The sequence below is a fragment of the Enhydra lutris genome, unplaced genomic scaffold (genome assembly GCF_002288905.1).
Source record: "Enhydra lutris kenyoni isolate GAN:26980312 unplaced genomic scaffold, ASM228890v2 scaffoldscaffold15, whole genome shotgun sequence".
Taxonomy (NCBI): Eukaryota; Metazoa; Chordata; class Mammalia; order Carnivora; family Mustelidae; genus Enhydra; species Enhydra lutris.
Genome location: NW_019154099.1, coordinates 62,973,005 through 62,984,453, shown reverse-complemented (window position 1 = coordinate 62,984,453; position 11,449 = coordinate 62,973,005). Strand labels below are relative to the sequence as shown.

At 44.8% G+C, this 11,449-nt stretch overlaps 1 protein-coding gene across 1 annotated transcript in view; it reads left to right on the top strand.

Moving 5' to 3' along the window:
- The first annotated feature begins 369 nt into the window (after positions 1 to 369).
- Positions 370 to 11,449, top strand: part of LOC111146890 (defective in cullin neddylation 1 domain containing 2) — an 18,684-nt gene continuing 7,604 nt past the window's right edge. The window contains exons 1-3 of the mRNA XM_022502613.1: positions 370 to 495; positions 3,113 to 3,281; positions 10,380 to 10,510. Coding sequence (XP_022358321.1) covers positions 441 to 495; positions 3,113 to 3,281; positions 10,380 to 10,510 — 355 coding nt within the window. The 5' untranslated portion in view covers positions 370 to 440. The remainder of the gene's footprint in view (positions 496 to 3,112; positions 3,282 to 10,379; positions 10,511 to 11,449) is intronic.

Sequence of the window (11,449 nt, the reverse complement as noted above, 5' to 3'; positions counted from 1 at the left end):
AAAATAATGTCGTGTTTTATGCAAATTGAAGGGTAGAGATCAAAGTGTATTTTGTGATAAAACACTGAACCCCGTAACTGTTTGAAGGTCGCACTTTGCGTATTTATTCTTCCGTGGCTGTTATTTCAGTCCTCAGAAGACCGTGCAGTCTTCCCGACCGATGAAGAGCGAGACGTGTCGTCCTGGGGTTCTGCAGCGAGGCTGACACGGGGAATCAGCCAGGTCCAGCTGGAGCACCAGCAGCAGTCATGGGACGCTGAAGCTCTGGTCCGGTGGTGTTGGCTTTCCTGCTGTGTGCACAGAGGTCATCTTGGAAGAGCAGGGGCCCGGGTTTATGGCATTTCCTCCCCGTGGCCTGCCACATAGCGCAGGATGAGCGGAAAGCAGACGTGGCCGCAGACGACTTCTTGCCGAACCCAGACGCTTGCCTCCAGGCACCCATGAGAAGCGGGGTGGACAGGAAGAAGCTGGAGCAGCTGTATGACAGGTACAAAGGTAAGCACAGGCTGGGAGCAGGGGGCAGACGGCCGGCAGCTCACTTCCAGCTCCGGGGAACGGAAGGTGTATTCTGGCTTCTTGTGCCGAGTTCACAAGACCTCCAGAAGGTTCTTCCTCCTCTTTCTGGGACTCAGCTGCAACATCCAGCCTGTTGGAAGGGAACCGAGAGCGGCTGGGCTGGGGTGATGGGACAGGGTCTGCCGACGCAGCGGTGGTGAGCCCGTCCTGGGCAGGGTCCGTGGCGCGCACGCCCTGCCGCAGCACCGTGTCCTCGCCGTGCGGGATGCTGTCCCGGGCACACTGCTGTGTGAGCTGGAGGGTTCTGGGGAGGAGGCAGGTGAAGAAGTAACTCTGGCCTCAGGGTAGAAGTCACCTTTCTGCTCACACCATGCAGCCTCACCGTGGGCCCGGAGCCGCTGCACTGTTGAGGAACCGCAGGGGGAAAACTCTTAGCAAGGAAACCGTTTGCGCTCTGCATTGGGGACCGGTGCTGTTTCTTTGAAATCGGCACTTAGAATGGAGCTTTTCCTGTCAGAACACAACCGTGCTGCGGAGTCAGTCTCTGCGACGAGTCTGCACGCGTTGGAGCCCCCGGCAGGCCGTCAGGTTGCATCTCACGCGTCCGTCGATGCTGGAGTCCATGGCAACAACTAGCCAGGGTTTATCTGTTTCTTCTTTCTACGGGTTTCTGAGGTTAACCTATTTCCAGAATTTAAAGACAAAAACAAAAACCTCATTTAAACAAGTATTAACCCAAACAGAATAACTCCTGGGCTTTAAATTCTTATTTATGTATTCTTTTCTTATTTATTTATTTATTTATTTATAAAGATTTTATTTATTTATTTGACAGACAGAGATCACAAGCAGGCAGAGAGGCAGGCAGAGAGAGAGGAGGAAGCAGGCTCCGGGCTCGATCCCAGCACCCTGAGATCATGACCTGAGCCAAAGGCAGAGGCTTTAACCCACTTTTTTTTTTTTTTTTTTTTTTTTTTTTTTTTTAAATCCTTGGCACAAAAACATACTCTGGTAGAAAGACCAGATTTGTTTGAAAAATGAACATTGGTTTTCAAAATGAAAAATCATTGTTTTTAATAAGCTTTAATGTGCTTTAAGTGTTTTTGGCTAAGTTAATTGGTGGAGCTAATTTTGTGAATCACGTGCTATGCGGATTCCTGAAATGATTCAAATGTGTCTTTAAAAAAAATACTTAGAGCTACTTCTGTAGTTTAAGCAGCATCTTTTTATCATTTAGTTTTATTCATGCACTTCTTGTGATTTAAAGTAGACACATTATGCAGTCATCTTGGAGTCTAGAAATAAATCTGTTGTTCAAAGACTGGAGAAGATGAGTTGGTTGTTATGTTAATGTATGCAAATGAGCGAGCACTTCCGCAGTTGCAGTTCGTTTAAAATCTTGTTCCCAGCGCACCTGAGATTTACCAGCCGGCACTGAGGGCAGGTGTGCCCTTCTGGGCATCTGGGACTCTGGGAGCTGTGGGCAATAGGAAGGGTGAGGAGCAGAGGCTGCGGGACAGCAGTCCTCTCCTTATATGGGCAGCAGGCTGCAGGAAGCCTGTGCTCTCGTTTGTTTAAATTACGGCATACCTTTTATTTTATTTTATTTTATTTTGGTGATGACATGTTTATAAAAATGTAGCATATAGTACTTAAGTGACCGCAGTTAAATTTTGTATGATGGAAGAAAAGTGTATCACATTTAATCTTCATTTGAGCAAAGAAGCTACAAATTTTCAATTGGTACCTTCCGAATAGCCAACAAAATTAACACGTGAGCCAGGATGATGTATTAGTATACACGCGTTCTGTTGGAAATTACTAGTTCTAGTTTGGTGAGGTCTCACTGAGATTTTTCTAAGAGATTTTACTATTTGATTTTCTGATAAGGAAATGCTAAATTCCTTAATTTCATTTCTAAACCAGAAATGGGAAGTGAGGAAGTCCTGAGTTTCTAAGCAATTAAATGTGGATGCATGAACTAAATGATTTTGCAACCTAAATGTACAGTAGCACTAAAATTACAGCAAATGAAATCCCACTTTAAAAAGAAAAACATCAGTTTCTTGTTTTGGCAGTGTTGTGGCCAAAACTTCCAATATTATAAACACTTTACAGATGCAGTATTTTTTTTTTTAATTGCAGATTTCTTAAAATTTTTAAGTAATCTCTGCACCCAGTGTAGGGCTCAAACTTATGACCTTGACCTAAGAGTCACAAGTTCCCTGCCTCGGCCAGCCCCCACCCGCAATGCAGTGGTTTTGGTAAGAGTTTGCCTTTGGGCAAACTAGAATTATGTAAACTGGAATTTTTATTTTACTTTACGGAAATCAAATATTTTTTTAATGATGAAGTCTTCTCAAAGAAGTTGCAGTACTCTTTTTTTCTTCCCCTGAAGTCCAGTAACCTCGATGTTTAAAATAGGGCTTTTTTCTGGGTAAATTACTATTTATTGCCGTTCCACGCACAGTAAAAAAATGTGTTCCATCGGTTGATGTCTCCAGGACATGCTTGGTCGGGCTGGGACTCCAACCATCCCTGTTAGTGCTACTTTTCAAAACAGCAAAATTTCTTTCTCTCTTGATTTTAACTGTAGACCCACAAGATGAAAATAAAATTGGAATTGACGGGATTCAACAGTTTTGTGATGACCTGAGCCTAGATCCTGCCAGTGTCAGCGTTTTGGTCATAGCCTGGAGGTTCGGGGCGGCGACACAGTGCGAATTTAGCAAAAAGGAGTTTGTGGCTGGTATGACAGAGCTTGGGTGAGTAAATTGGTCTCGGTTTAAATGTTTTCAAAAATGATGGTACTTTCAACATTATTTTTCAACAACCTATAAACATTAATTTCAAATTAATTTATTTTCTGTGTGTATCTTACAAATTTTTTGTGCCTCTAATCTGCTCTATTAAGCCTTTCCAAGTAAAGTTTTATTTAATACTTTAATTCAGATTAATCCCTTTTGTAATTTACTTTTTTCTTTTTAATTTTTATCCTTCCAGTTTTGAATGTACAGCAGACATCAGGGTGTTTTTGTTTGTTTTCAGCCATTCGTTTCTGGATTCTGTGTCCTAAATGTATTATTTGTGTTGCTATGTTAATCATCAATAAAATATCATTTTGGTTTTTTGCTTGTAACACTTCTCTGTTCTACTCACAGGGTGGGAATAAAAACTTCATTAATAGCTTAAGATGTTTCTCACTTGTCAGATAAGTCAGAGAAGTAAATGAAAGCATGTGACACAAATGTCTTTTAATCGTTAAACTTACTGAGCTATCTCATAGGGTAGTATAAATGCCAACTTGCTTGCCTTGCTGATACTGTGATACTTCAGTGTTGACAGCTTAAACTGGCTTATTTTTAGCTGCTGAAGAGGCTGGAAAGTCTAAGTTAAACATGTTCTTAAGGCGTGGATTATACAGCATCCCAGGGGAAAAAATAGAACATTTGTTTTTTCTACTAAACTGATGAATCTGTGATATTTATCAGCCTTGTCTGTGAGATTACAGACACTTTGCAGGACTAACCCTATTGCCGCTGGTTGTGTAAAACCAAACCGAAGACGTCGTGGTGACCCCTGCGCCACAGCATGTGGCTTCATGTTCTGTGCACCAGGAGCGCCGCGGAGAACTCGGGGAATGTTTGGGATGGAAACAGCTGTTAAAGCAGCATTCTCTCCGCGCCAGGCTGCCCTTTATCCCATCTGCTGGAAGCTCCCCCAGATGGGAGATTTGGGAATTAAGTGCTTCTTCTGGAAACACTTACTGCCATTTCTTTAGTCATTATCTAGAAATATGTTGTACAGGTAAATTTTAAAAACTCCTCTTATCCTACTAAGTGTTAAAAGTTAAAAACGTATTTTAAAGATTTTGAGTGTGAACCTTCCCAAAACGTGTTGGACAAATTCATGCCTCCCTACGCGGAGTACACAGAGTGTAACTGAAGACTGTAGGGTGGCACTGAGCAGAGGCGCTGTGCTCCTGTCTCACAGGGCGGGTGAGAGGGACGGACGGCCCTCTGTAGGCCCTGCAGGACCATGTGCGCAGTGCAGTAACTAGTACGTCGTAGAGACATCCTCGGTGCTTGTAGGGATGTAAAAGGTGGTTGTCGTCTAAACAGCACTAAGCCTTAAAAAATACTTTGGGTTTATGTCGGCTCCGTTACTATTTTTCACACAGTTCCCCGGCCGTTAACTTGACAGTGGTTGGAACACCTCCGTTTAACAGTCGATGCTACATCCTTGCTCTGGAGGCTTGCAGATTCGTAAGTGACCTGAGTAAATGTTGTGAGATTCCTTGATGTCGTGAAAACAAGAAGTGGACACGCTGTGGACCCGCTTCTGGACTGCGCTGTACTCGGTGGGCCTCCCCTTGGCCCGCGGCACAGGGGCTTCGCTCCTGTAGCACTGTGCAAGTCTCGAAGGGAAGTCATGGAGTCTTCCTACTTCCATCTGAAGATTGCTTATCAGTGTTTGTCTTTCCGATGGGGAGAGAAGATTCCTTTTAGCCGCCGACACTGAAGTTACCGGGTGAGCCTGAGACCACGTCTGCTCGGGCCCACGTGCAAACCCGGGCCACGGCTAGAGATCATGGGGGCTGGCTTGCTCTCCTGTACAGGACACGGAACGCTCTACAGTTCTCAACAAAACGTAGGAGAATGTCTTTATTAAAACCCAGATCAAGGACAGATTTTTAGAGAAGGGATAAAAAACGCTAGCCGTAACAGGAAAATGGCTGAGTTGGGCTTCGGCACAGTTAAGAGCTCTCCTTAAGAAAAGACACTGTTAAAAAGGCAGAACAGTGGGAGAAAATACTTGCTCTCTTTGTGTATGTTACAATCATTATAAAAATGGTGGAGAGTGTGTGATTTATGTATAATTCCTAACTAACAGAGCAAGAACAAAGTGATAAAAAATTCAATCCAAAAGAACATGAGATAAAGAAAGAACATAAGGAAAATCAGCTGAACGCAGGACAAGCCGCAAGCACACGATAGAATGGAGGCTTGGAAGCCGATGTGTCAGCATTTACATAATCGCATGAAATGTAGCTGAACTAAATACTGGATGGATCTTAGAAAATAACTATTGTGGATACATTTACGGTAGATGGGGTTAAAACATCAGGACACAGAACAATTTGAAGGATAAAAGTTGATGGAATTTGCAAACATTTAACCAAAAAAAATCTGGTGTGGCTATGTCAATATTAAAATAAGCTTTAAAGCAAGAAGTAATTCTAGGGGTAATGAAGGATGTTTCATTATGAGGAAAGGTTTATTTCACATGGAAGGCAATGAATTATTTAAAGCAAAAATAAGCATTATAAGAGAAAGATACAAATCTACAGTCAAAACGGGGAATTCTCACACACATCTTAGCAACTGATAGAATGAGGAGGTGAAAAACCACTAAGGAAATAGGAAATTTGGGTGGTGCTACCAATGGCCTAATGGACATACTTGGAACATGGCTTTTGATGTTGAAGAACACATATTCTTTTCAGAAGAGGAGTAGACCATTTATAAATACGGATTACAAACTGTATTGTAAAATAAGTTGCAACAAATTTCAAAGGATTAAAATGATACAAAGTATGTTCTGACCACAGTACAGTTAAGGTAGAACAAAAAGATAACTTGATAGGTTGAAATGTGTGCGGTTATCGTATACTCCTGAACAACCCTTGGGAGTAAGAAGACGTTACAGTAGAAATTAGAAAATACTTTGAATCATGAAGAAAACACTACACATGAAAACTTGCAGGATTCAACTTCTTAAATGCGTATTTTAGAAGGAAGAGTTGAAAATCAGTAAGGAAAGCATCCATCTCAAGAAGTAGAAAAAGAACAGGAAAATTAAACTCAAAGAGTGCAGAGAGAATTAATTTTTTTAAACAGGCAATAATTTAAGGAAATAGAAATGAAGCTAATAGAATCCATAAAGCCAGAAGGTTGCCATTTGAAAACACTTACAGAAATATTAGGTAACAAATAACCAACATGGAATGAAAAGGGAGACATCCCTGTAGATCCTATAGATGGTGAAATGTAAGGATATATTACCAACAGCCCTCTGCTAGTAAATGTGAAAAACTGGGTGCAAGAGAGGAGTTCTCTTAAAAATACAATTTACTGGAATGGACACATATGTAGTTCTGTAGCTCTTAAATTTGAACTTGTAATTTAAAATCTTCTCAAAAAGAAAACAAATGGCCAGGATTGGTGCACCAGCACATCCTACAAAACATTCAATGAAGAGAATACCACCAACTTCACACAACCTCCTTAGAGAGTCGTAGCAGAAGAAACACTTTCTGATTTGTTTTGAGGCCAACACAACCTGGATAACAAAACCCAGAGAAGATATTCTAGGAAATGTGCTGCCCAAGCAAGCCCAAGAGGATGTGTGAGGACGGACAATTATTGGCCACTCCCAGTCCTGAGATTCAGAAGATGCATAAGGTGCAAAAATCATAGACAAATTATCAGCTAACTAAATCCATTCCCCAAAACAAATCAACCAAAAAACCAGGACAATTTATCATGACAAGGTTTGTTATAGCCCAGGATTGTGAGATTTGTTAAACATTACAAAGTCACTCAGTGTCCTGTATTAACAACAGAAAAGGGGGAGTTATCTCAAATCCATAAAATGGGTTTGATAAAATTCAATTCCATTCATAATTTTTTGACTTGAAAAATTGAAAAAAAAATTTTTAATTTGAAAAAGAGAGAATTTGGCACAAACCAGGAATACAAGGGACTGTCCTCAAGCTGACCTCTGATTCCTCTAGATCCTACAGGATATATATTTAACTGGAACATGAATGCCTACTTTTATCAGCGTTGAACAGGAGGTGTTAGCTGGTCTGATCCATAGGTAGAATATTCGAATCAGTAAGTGAGTTTGCCGGACTGCGGGACCAAAGATCAGCAAACAAAAATCAGTCTTATTTTAAGAATGCTGAATGCAACACGACAAAGCAAAGTGAATTTTAAAAATTTTTTAAATTGTTTTCAGTAGCATCAGAAATACAAAACTCCTAGGATAAATCTGATTAAAGGTGTGTGCTACCTCCAGAGAGTAAATAACCCAATGAGACGCAGGAAACCTGAATAAATAGGGACATAAAATCATTTGTAGATTTGAACAGTCAGTATTTTTTTTTTTATTTTATTTATTTGTCAGAGAGAGAGGGAGAGCGAGCACAGGCAGACAGAATGGCAGGCAGAGGCAGAGGGAGAAGCAGGCTCCCCGCCAAGCAAGGAGCCCGATGTGGGACTCGATCCCAGGACGCTGGGATCATGACCTGAGCCGAAGGCAGCTGCTTAACCAACTGAGCCACCCAGGCGTCCCAAGGAACAGTCAGTATTTTATCCCTAAATTTGTCTATGAACTCAGTGTCCTATCAATCAAAACCCCAATAAGTAGTAGTTTGTGTAATTGGACAGATGGATTTGGAACGTGTATGAAAATGCTGTCAGGACTAGTCAACAGTTCTTAGCAAGGGGGGGTCCACTCTCTCAGCTAATTAGGACTTTTCAAGCTACAGTAATTAAGACTACACGGCCCTACTGCGGAGGTAAATGGGCCTGTGGGACAGGGTGGGGAGCGAGAAACAAATCCACGTACACAGGCACCCAGACGTATTGCCAAGGCAGCACTTTCAGTGAGGAAAGGAACCTTTTCAGTAAATGTTTCTGTGAGCCTTGGCTACTCACACAGAGGAAAACTTAGCCTGATCCCTACCTCACGCCATAAAAAATGTAAAATCATGTAAAAAAAAAAAAATGTAAAAAATCAGTTCCCAGTGGGTCGTAGTTGTCTGTGAAAGCCTAAAGGCAAAAGCCAGAAGCCTCTGGGAAAATCAAGGAGGAGAATATCTTTTGATGACCATGCTTTAGGGAAAATCTGAACACATCAAGCAAACACTGAAAAGGAAGACTGATAGGATGTATACTAAAAGTAAGAACTGATCGTCAAGAAACACCACCGAGGAAGTGAAATGGCAGCCCACGTTCTGGGAGAGAGAACTTCAACCAAGCTTAGCTGACAAAGGCTTGTGTCCTTCATACGGAAAGAAAGCCTGGGAAACAATAGGAAAAAGATACCTAACTGGAAATGGGCAGGAGACTTGCCAGGCACTTCACAAAAGAGAATTTCCAAAGAGCCAATCACAGCACAAGGCTTACCGACGTACGGGAAGTAGAGGTTAAAACTACAGCCGACTGTGAAACGGCTAAGGTAAGACACAGTCACACGTAACAGTGGAAATGGGGCGAACAGGAGCCCTGCCGTCCTGCTGGCGGGGGCGTGAGGCGGACAGTCTCTGGAAACAGTGTGACATCACATCACTGGAGGTCTGTGGACCTGGTGACCCAGCCGGCCCACTGGGGCTTGTGCCTAACCCAGCACACGTACGTGTGCACCGGGATGCATGTATGGAGACCCTTTTAACAGCCGTCTTTGTTCCCAGAAAACTAGAAACAGCCAGAATAGTTACCACCGGTGGGACACGTAAGTTAGGAAATCTGAATGCAGGGGCGTGCACCTCGGCACAGAGAAGGACTCCCCTGCGCCGGCAGACCGGGGCCTCACAGATTGGCGCGGAAATCACACCGTGAGTTCCGTGATGGACAGTCGGAGTCGGGGCAGCTAACTGTTAAGCACTGCTCATTTGGGGGTGATGCAGGCACATGGGAGGGCCCGGAGCAGCCCCCCAGAGGGAAGGCCAGTGCTGGGGAAGGTGCTGCCCCAACCACCCTCCGTGGGGGTCCCAGGAGCTGTAGTTCTGCACCTCCTGGGCTCACGGCCACTGCCGCCTGCCGTTCTGCTCCCTGCAAAGCCCCGCCGAGTGGGGTCACGCACCTCCGCAGCCTGCTCGTACTTTTCTGTACTGGGGAGTCGAACTATAAAGACAGATTTTACAGTTTCCTATTCTATATTTCTGCTCTAAAGGCTTTTTATTTTAATACTCTTTCTTATAATTTTAAAAAAAGATTTTATTTAAGAGAGAGAGAGAGTGCACATGGGACAGGGAGAGCAGGAGCAGGGGGAGGGGCAGAGGCAGAGGGAGAAGCAGGCTCCCCGCCGAGCAGGGAGCCCGATGCGGGGCTCAATCCCAGGACCCTGAGATCATAACCTGAGCTGAAGGCAGATGCTTCACTAAGCCCCTAGGTGCCCCACTTTTTAATGTTCTTAAAGGTTGTTGACTTCTTGGAGGAAAATCCATTTTTATTATTTATTTAGTTATTTTAAGGTAATTTATTTTTTAAATTCCAGTCTAATTAATGTATTGTTCTAGTAGTTTCAGGTGAACCACAAGCGATTGAACAGTCATGCACCTGACTCAGTGCTCATCCTGATAAGTCCCCACAGTCCCCTCCCCTGTGTCGCCCCGTCCCCACCCAGAAAACCCAGTTTTCCAGCAGCGGCTCTGTGTCCCATCATGCTCGGAGTTCTGAGCTCAGCCGGAAGGAAGTGACCCCAAGTGGAGGAGCTCACGGGCCGGCCCAGCGGCTCAGCGCCACGAGGGGCTGGGCCTGCGTGTGGGTGGAAGTGGGCCTGTGCTCCAGCTCGCACAGGGAAAGCAAACAGTCGTGGGCTCTGTTTTTCCCTTTATTTCTAGGCAGGGTGTAACACGTGGTGTAGTGTTCGCCCACCACCACCTGGAGGTTGGAGGGTCGGTGTCCGAGCAGAGCTGTGCGGCCGTCACTACAGGTGGTTCTGGAATACCGGGGTCCATTTCGCCGGGGCAGGGGGCCCGCCAGCAGTCCGCCTCCCGGACCGGAGCCTCAGGCCGCTGCAGCCCGCGGGAAGGTGCGGCTGCCCCGGCCACGGTGCGCTGTCTCTCCCCGCAGGTGCGACAGCACGGAGAAGCTGCGGGCCCTTCTGCCAAGACTGGAGCAGGAGCTGAAGGATCCAGTGAAGTTCAAGGACTTTTACCAGTTTACCTTTTTCTTCGCTAAGAACCCCGGGCAGAAGGGTTTAGGTGAGTGTAAAGTCCACCGTCGCGAGAAGCCACATCCTCGTGAGACCGAGAGGGCGTCTGACCAGCCCCGTGTCAGTCCTGCCCCCGCAGGGCTCCGCCGTAGCGGTCTCCGGGCGGTTTGCACCACGCACGGGCCGCCCTCCACCCCGCCACACGGTGGTCACCTCCACTTCTGGGTTTCAGTATTTAAATGTCAAAATGTAAACTGATTTGCAAATGCTCCCTGTTCTGTCGCATTGACTCACGGGTCAGAGAAATCAATCCGTATTGACAGGAGTGTTTGCCTCAGGAGGTGTGTGACCCACAGGTGGGACTGTGGGGACCAGCCAGGGGACGGGAGTCCTGTCCTGGTCTGGAGGCATAACACGGTTCTGATGGGCCCTGGATCCCATGTCCATGCTTCTTTCCGACTCGAACAGTTGTGCTCTAATATAGCTTATTGGGAAATTCCTAACTTAAATTTTCAGTCTGTTTTGGTTTCTTTGAGGGCTTTATTCTGCTTATTTTCATTTGTTTTTCCTCCTGAGTACCATATAATTTATTTCTGTGTAATGTAACGGATATGGTTCGTTCAGTAAAGTGTCTTACAGGTTTAGAGCAGGGCCTTGCGTGGCCTTTAAATAGGGTTCAGCAGGTTTATTAGAATGTTTTGAAGAAGGCGTCCTCAGGTGTAAAGCACTATTGGAAAGTAACCAGATTTAAGTAGGAAACCAAAAGGGGCTTGAGAACCCATGGATAGAAAAACCCGTTGGGAACCGTTGATTTCGGGACCCGATTTCACTCGCGTATGTTTGCGGGTGTGTGAGCCGTAAACCTCCTTACCCCTTCCGTCTCGGTCTCAGACGTTCTTCCTTCTCCTGTCAGCATATCAAATGCAGGCGCACGTAGAGAGAGCTTCTGTCCCAGAACCGGGGGTGCGGGCAGGCTCTTCTGTCCCAG